The 20,427-nt window shown below is 40.2% G+C and overlaps 1 protein-coding gene across 1 annotated transcript in view; it reads left to right on the top strand.

The window, feature by feature from the left end:
* Positions 1–20,427, top strand: part of ADAM9 (ADAM metallopeptidase domain 9) — a 142,429-nt gene that overhangs the window by 48,217 nt on the left and 73,785 nt on the right. Inside the window, exons 5-7 of the mRNA XM_075556635.1 lie at positions 7,598–7,674; positions 9,090–9,285; positions 10,569–10,634. Coding sequence (XP_075412750.1) covers positions 7,598–7,674; positions 9,090–9,285; positions 10,569–10,634 — 339 coding nt within the window. The remainder of the gene's footprint in view (positions 1–7,597; positions 7,675–9,089; positions 9,286–10,568; positions 10,635–20,427) is intronic.

The raw sequence follows: 20,427 nt of genomic DNA, 5'->3' as shown, positions 1-20,427 counted from the left end.
AGCCTTCTATTTGATAATCCTTAAAGTTTGAAATATTTTGAAAGTGTTTTTTATTTTTCTGTTGACAGTCTTTGAAAGTCACTTCTACTTTCTTATTAAATCATTTTATTTGCCATTAGTACTTAATAAAGAACAAACGTTTATTGGCTATTATATGTTCTCATGTTCTAATTTTTAGCTGAAAACAATCCTTTCCTAAAGAGGTGTGGTTCTCTCAGTGTCAGAAAACAGAACGCTATTGGCAACAGAACTGGCCAGGAATACTTGAAATAATTGGCAGATGCCAAATTTGGCCTTTGATCAGGATTTTTTTTTCTGTAGAATCTTTTTCACATGGAAATTAAATTTTAGAAATCACTTAACATGTGACATAAATGTCCAAGCTACTATATATCATAGAATTTTGGAGTAGCTTGCAAATAATAGAAAATTTCACAACTAACCCATTCAATATAATTTCTTCTGTAAAGTGTATTTACTGATAGTTGTGGATTAAATTGTCTGTTCCCCAAGTAAATATTATAAACCCTGACCTCTATGCCTATGGTCATAATCCCAAATGGGAATGTGTTACCTCTGTTTATTAGGGAGGCAGGATTGGTGTAGGGTAAACCAATCTCTTTTGAGATAGGAAAGTGATCAGCCAAGCCAGCTGAGCAGAAATGGGCAGAGATTAACATAAGCCACACGGAGTTCTCTAGGGAGCGAGGAAAGAAGCAGAAGAGACAAGTACATTCCCTCAGCTGGCACCCTGGATTTAGACGTCTAGTCTCCCAAAAGACAAGAAAATAAACTTCTGCTGGTTTTCTTACTAGTTGAGCTTTTTGCTTACAAAGTGTGAATTTATTTCTAAAACTGTATCAGTTCCATTTCTTGCTATAATCATGCATTTTACTGAGCTATTTTGTAGGTTCAAGAAATGGGATTTATTTATTTACTTTTGAGAACTGACTTGGATATTTCGGAAATACTTATTATAGCAAGCTATTGAAAAATACCATCTGCTGGGTATATTAAATGACCACCTGCGGGGTAGAGACCTTCATTTTCCCGTGCTGTGAGTTACCGTTTAGGAGCCCGGGTAGCACTAACAGGGAGACGAGTGTCCCAGCATCCCGGCCTCGCCAAGGGAGAAAGAGGAGGCTTCTCTGCTCTCGTGAACCTTTAGTCTTGGGAACTGTACCCAGGGTCACCACGAGTCAGGACTGACTTGATGGCAGCAGGTTTTCAGTTTTGGTGTTATCTGAAATAGTAAAACGTTATTTTCTTCCAGCAAGAAGGGGGCCATATCAAAAGCAGATTTGAATAAGAAACAGTATAATGGTAAAAAATAGTGGCTATGAATTATTCCATACTACAGAAAGTTCAAAAACATAGATATTTATCCTGGGCTGTTTGTAATATAGTTTTTCAGCTTTTAATTCTACAATTTCCGATTTGCAGGAAGAGTTGCATAAATAATACAAAAAATGTGCGCATGTTCTTAACATACATTCGCTAAATGTTGATATTTTACTATATTTGTTTCATTATTTCATGAATGGTTTGAGTCTGTTGTAGGTATGACAACTCTTTATTCTTAAATACTTCAATGTATGTTTCCTAAACAAGGAATTTTTTCTATATATTTATAGTATACTTATCAAAATGAGGAAAGTAACTATTATCTAATTTTACAGACCTTGTTGAGATTTTTTTGTGTGAGAAAGTCAATAATCCCAATAATGTCCTTTATAAGGAAAGACAATCCAAGCATAAATGTTGCATGCAGTCTTGTGTTTCAGACTACTGTAGTCTGGAAGGCTTTATTCTTTCTTTATAGTTCATGAAAGAAGAGGGAGTGCATTGTTCAAGAGTAAGTGATTCTGTAGAATGTCCTGCCCTTGGGGCTTGTCTGATGTTTACTTGTGATTAGATCCACATGAAGTATTTTTGGCAGGAATGCCACCCACGAGAGCGCATCATACCAGGAAGCAAATACTGGTGATTAATTGTAATCTGACCTTGATCATTTGGCAAAGGAGTTGTCTGGCAACTTTCTGCGAAGTTTTAATTAATTCATTAATATGTATATGATGATTAAATTCTTAGAGATTTTCTTGAGTCAATTGTTATTACAATGACAGAGCAAATGGTGATTTCCTAATTTTATCAGTGCGCCCACATTCACACGGAGGCTTTTTGGCACTGTCATGTAAGCTCTGGATTGCTAATTGTAAGGGTGGCAGTTCGAACCCATCTTCCACACCACAGGAGAAAAATGAGTTTATCTGCATCAGTGAAGATTTACAGTCTTGGAAACTCTAAAGGCCACTCTGAATTAGTATTGCCTTGCTGACAGTGGGTTTGGCTTATTCTGCATTCATCGTTACTGAGCGGTACCAATTACTGTGCTTAACTACTGACCTAAAGTTATTGATGTGAGCTCACTAAGCAGCGCTGCAGAAGAAAAACCTGCCAATCTGCTTCTGTACAGATTACATCCAAGAAAACTCTTTGTATCAATTTTACTCAGTAACTCAAACTCATTGGGTAATCACAATGACTGAAATGAACTTAATAGCAACTAGTTTATTTGTTTTCTCCCCTACATTCTCCAGTGATGTTTAATGTATGGAAGAGCTTTCCCTTCTTAATTATGGTGGACTGTGTGGACTTAAAGTCTTTACCAAGAGTGAGACTAATAATGCTTTTATATATGTAAGAGTACTTTCATATATATTTTTGAAAATCATTTTATTGGAGGCTCTTACAGTTCGTATCACAATCCATCCATCCATCCATCATCTATCCATCCATCCATCCACCCACCCATCCAACCATCCATCATCCATTCATCTATCCATCTATCCTCCATCCATCCATCATCCATCCATCCATCCATCCATCCATCCATCCATCCATCCATCCATTCATCCATCCATCATCCATCCATCCATCCTCCATCCAACCATCCAACCATCCATCATCCATTCATCTATCCATCTATCCTCCATCCATCCATCCATCCATTCATCCATCCATCCATCATCCATCCATCCATCCTCCATCCATCCATCCATTCATCCATCCATCATGTCAATCGCATTTTTATAAAGGTTGCCATCATCATTTTCAACGCTTTTTTTCTACTTGAGCACTTGGTATCAGTTCATTCCTCCCACTTCCCCTGAAATATTTTAAGAGCTTTGATTATATAAAGATATTTATTATATAAATCAATATTTAAAGATATTGAAAAAACATATATACATCTTATATAGTATAAGCCAAGTTCTTCAGCACATTTTTTTTGTGTTTTCAATCTTTATTTAATCATTTTATTGGTTGCTCATACAACTATTTTTTTTTAATCATTTTTTTCGGGGCTCATACAACTCATCACAATCCATACATATCCATTGTGTCAAGCACATTTGTGCATTTGTTGCTCTTATCATGCTCAAAACATTTGCTTTCTCCTTGAGCCCTTGGTATCAGCTTATTTTTTCCCTTCCCTCCCTGCTTCCCCCTCCCTCATGAACCCTTGATCATTTATAAATTATTATTGTTTTATCATATCTTACACTGTCTGATGTCTCCCTTCACCCATTTTTCTGTTGTCCGTCCCCCAGGGAGGAGGTCACATGTAGATCCTTGTAATCAGTTTCCCTTTCTACCCTACCTTCCCTCCACCCTCCTGGTGTCACCACTCTCACCACTGGTCCTGAAGGGATCATCTGTCCTGGATTCCCTGTGTTTTTGGTTCCTATCTGTACCAGTGTACATCCTTTGGTCTAGCCAGATTTGTAAGGTAGAACTGGGATCATGATAGTGGGGGCAGGGGGTGGGGCAGAGTAAGCATTTAGGAACTAGAGGAAAATTGTGTTTCTTGTTTTTTTAAAATGTTTTCTTAGGGGCTCCTTCATACAACTCTTATCACAATCCATACATACATCAATTGTGTAAAGCACATCTGTACATTCATTGCCCTCATCATTTTCAAGACATTTGCTCTCCCCTTAAGCCCTTGGCAGCAGGTCCTCCCCATTCCCCCTCCCTCATGAACCCTTGATAATTTATAAATTATTATTATTTTGTCATATCTTGCCCTGTCCGACGTCTCCCTTCACCCACTTTTCTGTTGTCTGTCCCCCAGGGAGGAGGTCACATGTAGATCCTTGTAATCAGTTCCCTCTTTCCAACCTACTCTCCCTCTGCTCTCTCAGTATCGCCACTCATACCCCTGGTCCTGAAGGAATCATCCGCCCTGGATTCCCTGTGTTTCCAGTTCCTATCTGGAAGGTTTTATGTTTCATGTTTCATTGTTGCTGCCCTGCACCCTGACTGGCTCATCTCCTCCCTGTGACCTTTCTGTAAGGGGATGTCCAGTTGCCTACAGTTGGGCTTTGGGTCCCCACTCCGTACTCCCCCTCTATTACAATGATATGATATTTTGTTCTTTAACGCTTGATACCTGAACCCTTCAACACCTCGTGATCACACAGGCTGGTGTGCTTCTTCCATGTGGGCTTTGTTACTTCTGAGCTAAATGGCTGCTAGTTTACCTTCAAGACTGTAAGCCCTTAGATGCTATATCTTTTGATAGCCGGACACTACCAACTTTCCTCACCACATTTGTTTATGTACTCATTTCTCTTCAGCAGTCGTATCGGGAAGGTGAGCTTACAATATGATTTTTGTTTTTTTGGTACTCGATAACTGATCCCTTCGAAACCTTGTGATCACACAGGCTGCCGTGCTTCTTCCATGCAGGCTTTGTTGCTTCTGAGCCTTCTTCTTCTGACGCTATATCTTTTGATAGCCAGGCATCATCAGCTTTCTTGACCACATTTGATTATGCATTCATCTTCAGAACATTTTTAATGCAATTTTTATGGTAAATTAGTTGCCTTGGTGGATATTCCGGTCAGCGTATACTTGAGTACATACGGTAAAACCAAATTTCCCTGCCACCGGGTTGATGCTGACTCACAGTGACCCTACAGGTCAAGGTAGAACTGCCCCTATGAGTTGCTGAGACTGTAACTCTTTAAAGGCATACAAAGCTTCTTCCTCCTCCTGTGGAGCAGCTGGCAGTTTTGAATAGCTGACTGCAGTTAGCAGCCCAACGTGTAACCACCAGGCCACCAGGGCTCCGCTTTAGCAATGGAAGGACAGGTATTTTGCCGACAGTGTCAGTTGTCTTTTGTGGCAGTTCTTTCCATGCAGTCTCTTTTGAGTAGTCAAAAACACTTGTCCTTTTTAATTGCCTCTTGATTTTTAGTGGTAAAGCATTTCTCTACGCCTAGTTAGAGACATTAAACCAGGTTTTCTTATAGTTCTTTTGTGGCTTCAATTGTTACATTAAGATTTTTGATACCCAGTAGAAAGCAAATGTTTTAACACACCAGCCTGTGTGATCGAGTGGTCCCAAAGGGATCAGTTACCAGGCATCAAAGAACAAAAAATCATATCATTGACTGCACACCTCCATGATAGGATCGCTGAAGACAAATGGGTGCATAAGCAAATGTGGTGAAGAAAGCTGATGGTGCCCGGCTATCAAAAGAGATAGTGTCTGGGGTCTTAAAGGCTTGAAGGTGAACAAGCGGCCATCTAGCTCAGAAGCAAATAAGCCCACATGGAAGAAGCACACCGGCCAGTGCGATCACGAGGTGCCCAAGGGACCAGGTATAAGGCATCATGCAAAAAAAAAAAAAAGATATAAGTGTGTGTATGTATGTGTATATATGTATATATGTATATTATATATCATATTAAATGAAGGGGGAAGTGCAGAGTGGAGACCCAAGGCCCAAGTGTCGGCCAATGGAGATCCCCTCATAGAGGGGTTTAGGAGAGGAGATGGGTTAATTAGGGTGTGAGGTAGTATCGATGAAGAACACAGCTTTCCCCCAGATCCTGGATGCTTCCTCCCCCCAACTACCATGATCCGAATTCTAGCTTGCAGGGCTGGATAGGACAGAGGCTGTACACTGGTACATATGAGGGCTGGAGGTACAGGGAATCCAGGGTGGATGATACCTTCAGGACCAAGGGTGTGAGGGACGATGCTGGGAGAGTGGAGGGTGAGTGGGTTGGAAAGGGGGAACTGATTACAAGGATCCACATGTGACCTCTTCCCTGGGAGAGGGACAGCAGAGAAGGGGGGAAGGGAGACTCCGGATAGGGCAATATATGACAAAATAACGATGTATAAATTACCAAGAGCACATGAGGGAGGGGGGAATGGGGAGGGAGGGGAAAAAAAAGAGGACCTGATGCAAGGGGCTTAAGTGGAGAGCAAATGCCTTGAGAACGATTGGGGCAGGGAATGTATGGATGTGCTTTATACAATAGATGTATGTAGATGTATGGATTGTGGTAAGAGTTGTATGAGTCCCTAACAAAATGTAAAAGAAGAAAAGAGAAAAAAAATGATTAGGGCAAAGACTGTACAGATGTGCTTTATACAATTGATGTATGTATATATATGAACTGTGAAAAGAATTGTATGAGCCCCAATAAATTGTTTTAAAATAAATAAATAAATTTAAAAAAAAGAAGATTAAAAAAAAAAGAAAGCAAATGTTTTGAGAATGATGATGGCAACAAATGTGCTTGACATGATGGATGGATTTATGGATGTAAGGTGATAAGAGTTGTACGAGCCCCCAATAAAATGGTTAAAAAAAAAAGATTCTTGATCCCCTTGAAATTTAGTCTTATGTATGTTGTGAACTATGGATCAAATTTTGTATTTTTCCCCCTAAATATTCTCCAGTCAATAGACTGAGTATCAGTTTATTAAAAGTCTATATTTGCCCCATTATTTGAGATGTCACTGGTATCATATAAGGTTTCATGTAAGCTTTGTATATTACATCTTTCTCCTCTGTTCTACTGCTTACTCTCTCTAGACATATACCAAAACTCTACTACTTTAATTGTTAAGACCTTGTGCTAGGACTTAATGCTTGGTAGGTTAGTCTCCCACTTGACCTTTCATTTCAATGCCTTGTAATTACTTTACAGGTGTGGAAATTCTTTTAGTTACTAAAGAATCTAGTGTTAGTGTTACTGTGTCTGCATTTCCATCCATCAGCTTCTTCCTTAAAATTAACGATAAAAGCTGTTAAGTTTTTGAAGATGGCTAGATTTATAACTAGTAATAATATAATACATAGAAAATGTCTAATCAAAGCACTTATTTCCCCCTCATGTTAATTTTGTGTGTGTGTGCCAGTGGAGTGGGGGTAATTATTGAATCTCATGAGGTCTTCTCTGTGGACGTAATTTGTGGGTTTTACTTCTTAGATTGACTGTGATTTGAAATGTTAAACATGATAAAATGCTGGCTTGTTCTGTCTCTAGACTGAAAGGTCATTGGGGCAGAGTTGTTTGTACTTAGATTTCTCTGGAGTCCTGCCTAGATATTTGTATAGTTATAAGGTGACAGTAGATATTCTGAAGAGTGCCGTGTGATATGATATGACAATAATAAACATACAAGTTTTTCCTCGACAGGCATTAAGTAATGTTGAAAGAGCTAGCTCCCATATTGACTTTTAGCTATGTAATATCACTTGAATATAATACAGTATTTCTCATGTAGAATCATTGTCATTATCGGGGCTATGTGGAAGGAGTTAACAATTCGTCTGTTGCTCTTAGCAACTGTTTTGGACTCAGGTAAGGGAATTTTTCACATGAGTTTTTCTTTTCCTCTAGACCACCTCATTATTCGTTTCTCTTATTCCTGTCACTAAATCAAGTAACTTTTGAGACTTTAACAAAATTAAGTATTCCTGTGATCTGGCTAAGGATCTTTATAGCTATGTTGTTTGATCTATATAGCTAAGGATCTTTATAACTTCTTGGCTTTGTGTGCTATATAGCTTTTTAGTCATCAGTTAGCATGCATAATTATGGAAAATATGGTTGATGAATATTAATACTCAATGGGAATACTTTATGTTTTTGAGACCATAAAATAAATTCACTATTTGAAATCTATATTACATTTTCTGTAATACTTTATGAATTTCACTGATGTGGTTTAACTGATGTCTCATAATGACTGTGTAGAAGAGCTCATTAAATGTACCCTTCAGGAGGGCAAATTAAGATATAAGGAAATTTGAGCACACAGCAAATAAAGCGATAATACTGTTAAAGTTATATTTATCAAGTGCCTGGTAGTCAGGCACTCTGCTTATTGATTGCATAATTGAGTGAAATAATAAATATTACTTAGGTAATTCTCAACCCAGCTCTGTAACGTGGCGGGGATTATTGCTATTTAAATAGATGCATGGACTATATAATTACAGTGTAACAAATGACGTTCTAAGTGTTTTCTCCATATTAAATAACAACTTAGCTACCACGTGCCTGTCAGTTGGTCATATTGTGGCCACTTGCTATGATGCTGGACGCTCTGCCGCCAGCATCTGAAATACCAGCAGGGTCATCTGTGGTGGACAGAGTTTCTCAAGCTTCCAGACTAAAATAGACGGTGAGGAAAGACCTGTCGGTCCACTTCTGAAAGTTAGTTTTTGTAACTACGTCAGTAGCTATAGAGCATTTTCTGATGTTGTTTTGGAAGATGAGCCCCTCAGGTTGTCAGATTCTTGAAATATGACTCAAAGACCACAATAATAATGACGTAGGACAGGGAAACATTTTCGTCTCTTATCTATTCTGTACCATGAGTTGGAGTCCACTCAGTTGCAATTATCTATCACAACACACATACTTTAGTTTTCAGAGCAATCTTGTGCAGAGTGTAAGTTAACACGTAGATTAAACAACTTGCTGAAAGCTAGTCGGAAAGGTATTTGAGATTCAAACTCTGGTCCTTTGAGTCCATGCCCCATAGTTTTATCCACTACTCTGTACCGCCTTTCATTTCACATCACTCATTGGCGTTAAATAACTTTTGGGCAATGTTTTTGATTAGTCATAGTCTTGAGTTTAAATTTAAGTTTTTCTGACTCTAAAATCTTTATTTATTTTTTGCTACTCTTATCCATGTTAAAAATTAGGACTTGAATTTGGAGTTTCTGATTCTTTTTCTTCTGTGTTTGTGTGATAACCACATTTAGAGGCTTGCTGCATTTAGACGATACGAGCTATGGGATTGAACCCCTGCAAAACAGTTCTTCTTTTGAGCATATCTTTTATCGGATGGATGATGTCCACAAAGAGCCTCTGAAATGTGGGGTTTCCAATAAGGAAGTAGAGAAGGAAATCACAAAGGAGGAAGAGGAAGAGTCTCCAAGCATGACTCAGCTACTTCGAGTAAGGAAATAGTATAATTCTTTGTGGTTTAGATTACCGTTTTAAAAAACCATGCAATTCTCCAGTAAAGCAACACGTGTTTGCTTGCTCATTTACTGGCAACGATGTGCCAGTCCTTGTGATAGGTATGAAGGCCACATTGACGAGCAATGTGCAGTTTCTGCCCTAGGAGGATTAGACTCATGAGCGTGTGTAGTATGTGTGGGTTTGGGCAACCAGGACTCAAATCCCAGAGCACAATGCATATTTCTTTTACTTTTGCTATATAACTGTACATTACACAGTTAGAAAGCAGAGAACATTGGACTTTTTAATTTAAATAACCTCTTATTCACATTGGAATGGTAATACTTGAGTTTTAGATGGAGCAACAGAGAGATTTGACTATATTTGATTATGTGGCTTTACTTTAGATAGCTTCCAAAATATCTCTTGATATCCAAAGCATCTCAACATTCCCTGACCTACTTGTGTCATGTGTCTCTTGTACTGGAAGGGTTTTAGGACTATAATTCAGCCTCTCCTGCTGGAGAGGTAGTTTTTCTACAGGTGGGGTGATTGTTCTGTGTTGGAAGAGGCGTGTACCTGATGCTTTAATTCTATTGATGTCTAGTTTATCATGGTGCTTCAAAAACTTCATGGAAAATTTTCATTATCTTTTCATTTCATTTTTCTAGGAGCTTTTTGGAGCCCCGTCTTATTTTTGGTTAACTCATACTAGTTTGTTGAATTATTTCATTGGCTCCACCCCCACTACCTATTCACTCTAGATTGTTAAGAAATTAAAAAAAAATTTTAAACACTGGAAATGTTTGCATTTTACTTTAACCTACTTTATATTAATTTCCCTTTTTAAAGTGGCAGCTTTATCCTCACTTCTATTCTGGGTAGTTGGTAGTCTCTCTCTTTCTGGAATATAGTAGTGGAGTTTCCTAATAAAGTATGTACGCATACATGTGTGGGCCTATGTTTATGTGTTTGAATTATCACATTTTATCTTTAAATAGGTTCTTCCTCAGATTAATACATATATCACATCTTATGGTTTATTCATTTTTTGAATTGTGATTTTTTTTTTGCTTAATTGACATCCCCCCAAAATGTTCCAAATTCCCTGCCATTGAATCGGTTCTAACTTATAACGACCATATAGGATATGTTAAATAAGGTAATTGTATGGTGTGCTTAGTGTATATGAAATAAGTGAAATAGGTTAGGATAAGATGATCATTAAATAGGTAAGACTCTCACTCTTGTAATTTGTGTGTATGTAATTTTGACAGAGAAGAAGAGCTGTTTTGCCACAAACCCGCTATGTGGAGCTGTTCATTGTAGTCGACAAGGAAAAGGTAGGGTTGGTCATGCTTTCTCTTGTTTATGATAAGCAGATGAAAAGCAAGCATCCCCTGAGAGAAATATAAAATGTAATATATTTATGCGAACTTATCTTAAGTGATCATTTAAAAATCCACATTTCTGCTCCCGTTAAACGACTCAGGATTTGTAATTCCCCCTGTAGCTGAGTGTAGCTAATGAGACCATTTCTGATTTTACTCGTGTTTGGTTTATTTCCCGAGCTCTTTCTGGGATCTCGCTCGTGCTGTTTCTTCTGAGAACTTTCTGATGACGAAAGGACTGTGACTATGAGAAAAGTCAACCGAGTGCTTTTTCTTTTTTTTTTTTTCTGAGTGCTTTTTCTTTCTAGAATTCCAACGACTCTATTTTCCCACAAAAGTGAAATGCCTAGGCCCGAGCGTGCTTTAGAAGAGTCTATGCATTGGAAATAAAGACATCGGTTTGTTTCAGCATTTTGATGTTAATTTGTATGGAAAAGGAGAGCACCAGAGGAGTTTCCTTACCCATATTTATTTATTGCACATTGCTTGATTCCATTTATATGAAATATGCAGGATAGACATTTCTACAAACATGTGGTGAAAGGTTGCCGAAATGTGGGAGCGAGAGGAGACTCATCAGTGACTGCTTAAAGGTCTGGGGTTTCCTTTCCTTCTTCTTGTTCTGAACCTTTTCTTTGTGGTTTGGTTAAAAGTTGCTCAAGCAAGTTAATTTTTCGTGCCATAACTTAATATACATTTTGCTTTGTGACTGCAATCCCTACAATGTGCTGATACTCTTTGCCCTGCCTCTCTGGGTTCCCTGTTTCCGTTCTTCTTTCTGACTCCTTCCTGCCCTCTGAGCTTTGTCTTTGGACAAATGCTACCCTTTTGGTCCCAAGTGGTTGACTGTTCTGAGGTGTATGGTATTATTGTTCACTCAGGGTTACGTATTAGGCTGTGATCGGCAAGTCCGGTAGTGTGAAACCAACAGCCACTCCGCAGGAGAATGCCAGACCAACAGTTACAGGCTTAGAAACTCCAGGGGCATGTTCGATCGCAGGCTCTACAGGGTCGCTGAGTTGGCATGGCCTCCATGGCACTGAATCTGGTTTAGGGGTTTTCTCTTGTAAGTCTATTATTTGCCTGAAAGTTGATTTTCATGATTGAAAGGTGTCTAAGGAATCCCACCAATCTCTGTTACACCAGCAATTCTGGTATTTTTATGATTTTGAATTTAGTTGTACATTTTTCTCCCCCTCCTATACTGTCTAAGACCTTCAACTCAGTCAGTAATGGTTGCAAGGTATGATCTAATTTTCCTGGTCTTGTATCCTACTTTCTCCCTGTGTTTCTGTTCCTCTTTCTTCCTTAAACCTTCTGAACTTTGTTCTTGGGTAAGCACTGTCCTTTAGAGCTCAAATAGTTGATTATTCTAAGGCGGACATACCACAATAATGTGATTGTTCTTTCAGCCCCGTCTATTGTTTGACTGAAAATTGAGCCATGGAAGTAAGTTTAGAGCCAACGTGGAAGTGTGAGAAAGGGCTGTAATCTCAAAGATTCCAGCTGTTTCTTAATGGACCAGTAACCTTGTGCTTTTTTCAAAATTTGAGTTTTGTTCCATGTTTTTTTCCCTCTAGGACTTTCTATTGAAATTTATTTCAGGCATCTTTAGTAGTGGTTGCTGGGCAGGATCTAGTCCTTCTGGTCTCAGGGATGTAGAAACTGATGTTTGAGTGGTTCATTAGCCATGGACTGTTTTCAGTTGTCTTCATTCTTCTTTCTCAAGGTAGGGAGAGACCAAGAGTTGCACTGTAGATAGCTGCTCATGAGCTAAGACCCCAATTACAACTTGTCAAAGAGAATGCTTTGTAAACTGTGATATGCCGATTGATCTTAGTGGCCCCCAAGATTATGATCCTGAGACCTCAGGCCCAGTGACTCATTTTCACAAGGTGCTAAGAAATTTGATAACTTTGTCCCCTGTGTGCTCAAGCACATTCATGGACATATTTATGGTAAAGATAAATATACATGTAAAAATATCCTCTGCCAAACCTACCGTATATACTTGTGTATAAGCCAAGTTTTTCAGCACATTAAAAAAATTTATAAATCATTTTATTGGGGGCTCGTATAACACATATCACAATCCATACATCCATCCATTGTGTCAAGCACATTTATACATATGTTGCCATCATCACTTTCAAAGCATTTTCTTACTAATTGAGCCCTTGGTACCAGCTCCTGATTTTTCCCCTCCGTCCCTCATGAACCCTTGATAATTATTATTATTTTTCATGTCTTTCACTGTACCATGTCTCCCTTTACCCCCTTGTCTGTTGTCCATTCCCTAGGAGGGGGTTATAGGTTGGTCATTGTGATCGGTTCCTCCTCCCCACCGCTCCCACCTTCCCCTTACCCTCCTGTTTTGGCTACTCTCAATATTGGTCCTGAGGAATTTATCTGCCCTGTGTTCCCTGTGTTTCCAGCTCTTATCTCTACCCATCCATGTACATACTCTGGTCTAGCCAGATTTGTAAGGTAGAATTAGGGTCATGATAGTGGGGGGAGGAAGCATTAAAGAACCAGAGGAAAACTATGTTTCATCAGTGCTATACTGTACCTTAACTGGCCTTTCTTCTCCCCATGACCCTTCTGTAAGGGGATGTCCAATTGCCTACAGATTGGCTTTGGGCTTCTACTCCATATGCCCTCCTCCCCCCACATCCCCTATTCACATGATGATTTTTTTGCTCTGATGCCTGATACCTGATCCCATCGATACCTCATGATTATACAGGCTAGTATGCTTCTTCCATGTGGGGTTTGTTGCTTCTCAGCAGGATGGCTGCTTGTTTATCTTCAAGCCTTTAAGACCCCAGAGACTATCTATATCTTTTGATAGCCGGACACCATCATCTTTCTTAACCACATTTGCTTATGCATCGCTTTGTCTTCAGCAATCGTCAGCACATTTTTTATTCCAGTTTTTGTGGTAAAATTAGGTACCTTGGCTGATATTCGGGTTGGCTTATACCTGAGTATATGTGATATATATATATATTCTTGGGTATATGCCCATTCTCCCTCCCACATCAGTTCAGTTTGGGTGTCTATGCATATGTTCACCATTATTACAGGATTGTAAATGTAACAGTATTTATCTCTTTTACCTTTCCCTCTTGCATGTCTCTCTATTCCTTCCCCACGTCATTCTTATTTACAGACGCCCTTATTATCTATTGCCTTTCCCTTCACCCAAGTTGAGGAGCCCTGATGGCATAGTGACTGTGCATTGGGCTGTGATCTGTAAGGTCAGCAGGTCGAAAATTCCGGCCAGTGCATAGGAGAAAGACAGGGCTTTCTATTCAGATAAACAGATACAGTCTCAAAAACTCTCAGGGACAGTTCTACTCTGTACTGTGGGGTTGCTGTGAGTCGGAATCGACTTGATGGCAGGGAGTTTGGCTTTTTGGAATATTTCATTGTGTGTATGTACCATAGCTTGTTCATCTACTCATCCACTGGCTGGCAGTTAGGTTGTTTTCATCTGTTGCTATTTTGAATTGTGCTCTGGTGAACATAGGGGTGCATATATTTGTTTATGTAATGGCTTTTATTTCTCGAGGATATATAAAAATAGAGGGATTGTGGGTAATATGGTAGTTATATTTCCAGCTTTTTAAGGATGCGCCATACTGTTTTCCGCAGTGGTTGCAACTGTGTTACAGTCTCATCAGGCCCCAAGTCATCTATGAGGATTCCAGTCTCTTTCTGCCTTTGCCAACATTTGTTGTTTTCGGTTTTGTTGAACTTTGCTGTCATTGCTGGGGTGAGATCATATCTCATTGCTTTGATCGTGTCTTTCAAATCCCTAATGTTTTGGAGCATTTATTCATAAAGTTTATTGTCTGTATAAATGCCGTCTTTGGTGAAGTGCTTCTTTGTGTCCTCTGTCCATTTAGCTTATTTGTCCTTTTGTTGTTGAGTGTTGAAGCTTTCTATAAATTTAAAATATTAATCCCTCGTCTGATAGATCAGTGCTAAGAAATTTCAGCTAGTCTGGGGCTCTCTTTTTTACTCAGTTTATAAATTTTAGGAGGTCCCAGTCATCGTTTGTCTTTTGTTGTTTGCATGTTTTCAGTGATACTTGCTAGTATATTAAGGCCATCTATTTGGACCCTTAAGTTTGTTCTTAATTTTTCTTGGATGATTTTTGTAGTTCTAAGTTTTACATTTAGTTCTCTGATCCATCTTGAATATCTTTTATATGGAGTATGTGATAGAGTGAACTTATTAGATATGGCTCTTGTAGTCATAGTCTTTGTAATTCCTACCACATTATTATGTGGAACAATGCAAACAGGGTGTGTGGGTCTCTAACATGGGGACTGCCCAGTTGTGTTATTATGCTGAGTTTAAAATGAGACATCTAAGACGCAAAAAAAGGGTGATCTCATGATTGTTAAGAAAGAATTGCCAAGAGCAAAGCTCATCCTTTAGTCCTGGGATCCCTGTGCCTGTCTACTTCAAATGAGGAGACAGAGTGCTGCGGACTAAAGGGAGTAGAGAAGAGGCTGGAGCAGCAGCAACAGCAGCAGCACCAATCGCCAAGAGCACGAGACAGCGCAGAGCAGATCAGAGCAGGGTGCTTCCTGGCCATGGGGTGAGCAAAGATGATGGTAGAGCTGGTAGGCTGCAGGCTGATATTGACATCGGGCTTTCTTCTAGTTGGTGTTTAATCTACTTTGCTATCCTGTCTTTTGAAGTTCAGGCTTGCAGGATTATTACCTCTTTATTTGGTCTCTCCTGTATTTATTGTAGTGAGTATGGGTAATATGTCTGTATAGCGGCCTCCTTGTCAGAAGCCCCTGAAAACAAGCCAAATAATTAAGTTAGAAGTTTCCTTAGATTTGCTCATGGATTCAATTCCCTTACATTGGTAGAAGAAAAAAGCATAGGGAAAATGTACAAGTTTGAACTCGATGCCACAATAATAGGTATAAAGGTTCCACAGATGATATTTTACCAACTTCTGTAGTCTAAAACTGGAAAAACAATTCAGTTAAGGTACAATGATAATTTTAACCACACAAATAGTGAATAGACACATGGACTCTGTAGGGTAGAATACACAGGATTCCAATCTACTCTGTGTGTGGAAATGATTGAGAAGTTCAGTGTCACCAACTGTGGAAAAGACCACCATTGCTCATCCGCTGCAAATTCAGGTTGAAGCTGGAGAGAATGCAAACAAATCCACAACAATTAAGTGCAGCCTGGAGTATGTCCTGCCTAAATTTAGAGACTGTCTAGAGAATAGATTTGGTGCATTGAGCACTAATAACCAAAGATCAGACTTATTGTGGAATGACATCCAGGACACCATACAAAAAGAAAGAAAAAGATCTTTAAAAGACAGAAAAGACCAAAGCATATGTCAGAATAGACTCTTAACCATGTCCGTGAATATAGAGTAGATAGAATGAATCAGGGACAGGATAAAGTAGAAGAGTTGAGCTATTACAAACAAACAAACAAACAAACAAACAAACCAAACTCCGTGCTATGGAGTTGATGCTGACTGATAGGACCTGATAGGACTAAGTAGAACTGGGCCGCGAGTGTCTGAAATTATAACTGTTTAGGGAGTAGAAAGCTTTTTTCTCCTGCAAGAGTTGGACAGAAGATTTCAAAAAGGTAGCATGAGAAGACAAAGTAAAGAATTATAATGAAATGTGCAAATACCTGGAGATAGAGAACACAAGGAGAGAACACATTCAGCATTTTTCAAGCTAAGAATTGAAGAATGCATTCAAATTGTTGCAATGTTCTTGCAGTATTGAAGGAGTCTATGATCAAATAAGAGGTCCAGGTGGCACCTTGTGTTAAATTCTGAGTGCTCATCTCAAGGTTGGGAGTTCACACACAACAGCAGCTCTTGGGGAGTAAGATTAAATGTCTGTTCTCATAAAGATTTCTAGTCTTGGAGACCCTAAGTAGCAGTTGTAATCTTTCTTATGGAGTTGCTAAGAGTCAAAATTGACTTGATGGCAGTGAGTTTATGGGAAAAATACTGAACAATACAAGAAGTGTCAAAAGAAGATGGGAGGGACACGTAACGTCACTGTGAAGGAAGTGTTCAAGCTTCACTGACGAATTAGTGAAAAATAAATCTCCAAGAACTGACAGAATATCAGTTGAGATGTTTCAACAATCATCTCACTTGTCTGTGTCCAGCAATTTACAAGACAGCTACCTGGTCAACTTACTGGAAGAGACATATACTCGCACCCATTCTAAAGAAAGATGATCCTACTCATCAAGTAATATTATTAACATTACATGTAAGTAAAGTTTTGCTGACAATGATTTTTAAAGGGTTGCAGCAGCACATCAATAATAAAAATGCCAGAAGAGATTCAAAGCACATTGAGAAGAGGACATAGGATAAGGGGTATTATTGCTGATGTCGATGAACCTCGCCTGCAGTGCAGTGAACTCTTTAATCTGGCTCTTTTAGCCCGTCTTTGTTACTCCCACTAAACGAGTCCAATGGTCTGGGTAAGAAGCGGGGGAAGCTACTGATTGGATTGTATGATTCCGCTGTGAGTGCTTTTAGCAGTGTTACTTGTAAGTGCCATGCCGAGTCATCTCAGAAGCAGGAAAGTTGTAGAAATCTCACTGCCAGCAAGAGAGAAGAACCAGGAGTGGGTGCCTCATTTTACCGTGGCATCCCTGTGCAGTAAACCTCCTTGTTCCGGGAGAAAGCTTTGACCCCAGAGCAGTGGCAGGGCAGCAGCAGTAGCAGACTGCTGGAACCAGAGCATGAGACAGAGTGGTAAACTTCCCAGCCCACGGAGCTGAGTGCTTTGGGGTGGCTGGCTTGTAGAGTGAGGTGCCTGTGGGGACTTACTGGGGCTGGGTTTGCTGACCAATGAGTCGGAGTTGAGTGCCTTTATTTGCATTGAGGCCTCCAGCACAGTGGCATGCCTTTTGGGTATTCACGGTTTGCCCTGAAACAGCTGTATAATATTGCGTGAGCTGGTCAGATACCATGGCCGAGGGCCTGAGAAAGCCCTGCCTGTGGGCGCAGCAGAGAAGAAACTGTCCTGACTGAAGAACTTTATTCTGAGTGTTTCTCATCAGACTAAAACACCAAAACCAACCTCATTGTCATCAAGTCGAAGCCAACTCATTGCAGCCCTCTAGGGCAGGGTAGAACCGCTTCAGTGAGTTTGTAAGACTGCATTTATTTATTATTATTTAAAAAATCATTTCATTGGGGGCTCATACAACTCTTATCACAATCCATCCATCCATCCATGTGTCAAGCATATTTTTACATTTGTTGCCATCATCATTCTCAAAACAGTTTCTTTCTACTTGAGCCCTTGGTATCCGCTCCTCATTTTTTTTCTCCTCCCTTCTCCACCAGCCCTCCATCATGAGCCCATGATAATTAATAATTTTTTCCATGTCTTGCACTGTCCAGTGTCTCCCTTCACCAACTTTTCTGTTGTCTGTCCCCCAGGGAGGGGGTTATATGTAGATCATTGTGATTGGTTTCCCCTTTCTACCCCACTTTCTCCTTACCATCCTGGCATCACTACTCTCATTGGTCCTGAGGGACTTATCTGTCCTGGATTCCCTGTGTTTCTAGCTCTTATCTGTACCATTGTACATCCTCTGGTCTAGCCGGATTTGTAAGGTAGAATTCGGATAATGATAGTGGCGGGGGTGGGGGTAAGGAAGCATTTAAGAACTAGAGGGGGAAAAAAAAGAACTAGAGGAAAGTTGTATGTTTCTTTTTTTGAAAGTTGTATGTTTCATCAGTGCTATACTGCACCCTGACTGGCTCATCTCTTCCCTGCCACCCTTCTGTAAGGCGATGTCCATTTGCCTACAGATGGGCTTTGGGTCCCTACTCCGCACTCCCCCACATTCACAATGATACAGTTTTTTGTTCTTTGATGTCTGATACCTAATCCCTTTGACATCTCGTGATCACACAGGCTGGTGTGCTTCTTCCATGTGGGCTTTGTTGCTTCTCAGCTAGATGGCTGCTTGTTTATGTTCGAGCCTTTAAGATCCCAGATGCTATATCTTTTGATAGCCGGGCACCATAGGCTTTCTTCACCACATTTGCTTCTGCACCCGCATTGCCTTCAGCAATTGTGTTGGGAAGGTGAGCATCATGGAATGCCAGTTTAATAGAACAAAGCGTTCTTGCATTGAGGGAGTACTTGAGTGGAGGCCCAATGTCCATCTGCTACCTTAATACTAAACCTATAAATGTATGCACATAGATCTATTTCCCCATCTTCATATATAAATATATTCATATATGCACATGCCTGTATTTAGACCCCATAAATGTCCTTTGCCTCCTAGTTCTTTCCTCTATTTCTTTTTACTTTCCTCTTGTCCCACTGTCTTGTTCAGTCTTCATTTGGGTTTCAGTAATTCCTCTCAGGTACATTGCCCTTGATCAAGTCCTACCAGGCCTCCTATACCCTCCTCACTATCAATTTTGGATCACTTGTTGTTTCCTTGTCCTTGGGTTAACACCCACTACCTTTCCCCTGCCCCCCCCCCCCTCTCCCATGTCCCCCTGGAACCATCAATCCCGTTGTTTTCTCCTCCAGCTTGTTTATCCCACTTATCTTACCTAACTAGACATGCATAGATAATATGCACAAAAAAACCAAGACAGAGAAACGAAAGAAAACAACAATAACAGAACAAAAGAAGAGCCTATGAAGAGTTCAAGGTTTGTTTGTTGTTTGTCTGATGGGGTGCCATGCTTGGCCCCAAAGTCTATTTGTGGTATTCCCTGGGGACTTCGTTGCTTTGTTCCCCTTGCTGTTCTGCTCTGTCCCATTGTTGACATACCCTTAGTGTGTGGCTTCAATGTGGTAGGATCAGATTGGGCGCAATTCTGCTTGTGTCTCCAGTGTTGTTCCCCGTAGTGCTATGGGTCAGTGAGGGACATTGGGTCTCGTGGTGGGGTTGGCCCTATGGTCCTCTCTGTGCTTTGGCTGCTCTGAGTGGGCATATCATTCTCAGGGCTTGGTGGGCCAAGGTGTGCTCTACTTTCTCTTCCTCTCCCTTCATTTGCTCCCATGTGCTCTGATCAGACGTGCCCCTCTCCCTGAGCTGTCGCTTCAGTGCTGTCCTCTGAAGTGAATTCTTCTGCAGGGAGGTGGGGCTGCTAAGACTGTTATTATTTATGAGAGTAGCAAGCCCTATTTTTCTCCCACGGAGTAACTGATGGTTTTGAACTGCTGACCTGGCAGTCAGCACTGTATGTAACTAACATACCACCAGGGCTCCCACAAAAACAAACGCACTGCCATTGAGTCCATTCCGACTCAAATATTAACCTTTTATCCTCCTTAATAGGTTCCCATCATCTTGAGCATTGTGAGTTCTGTGTAGCCGTTGCAATGAATGATCAAAGCAAGCTGAAAAGTAGAGTGCTGTAGATCATGGGTATCTGAATTGGTAAGGAAGATTGGAGGGTGGAGGCAGGTCTGATGTTAACTTCTTAGGGATTGGCCTTGGCAGCTGAAGCTCATCACGAGATTTCCCCTCCTCCCTCTGTAGTTGGAAGGAGCCCTGGTGGGGTAGCCCTTATGCGTTGGGCTTCAGTATTCAAGGTCAGCAGTTTGAACTCACCAGCCGCTCCACAGGATGGGACTTTCTTTTCCCACAAAAAGTTAGTTTTAGGAACTCACAAGGGCAATTCTACCCTCTCCTACAGGGTCATTCTGCGTCAGCATCAACTAGATGGCAA

This window comes from Tenrec ecaudatus, chromosome 8 (genome assembly GCF_050624435.1).
Source record: "Tenrec ecaudatus isolate mTenEca1 chromosome 8, mTenEca1.hap1, whole genome shotgun sequence".
Classification (NCBI taxonomy): Eukaryota; Metazoa; Chordata; class Mammalia; order Afrosoricida; family Tenrecidae; genus Tenrec; species Tenrec ecaudatus.
Note: the sequence above shows the minus strand (reverse complement) of the source record. Positions and strands in the feature narration are given on the sequence as shown.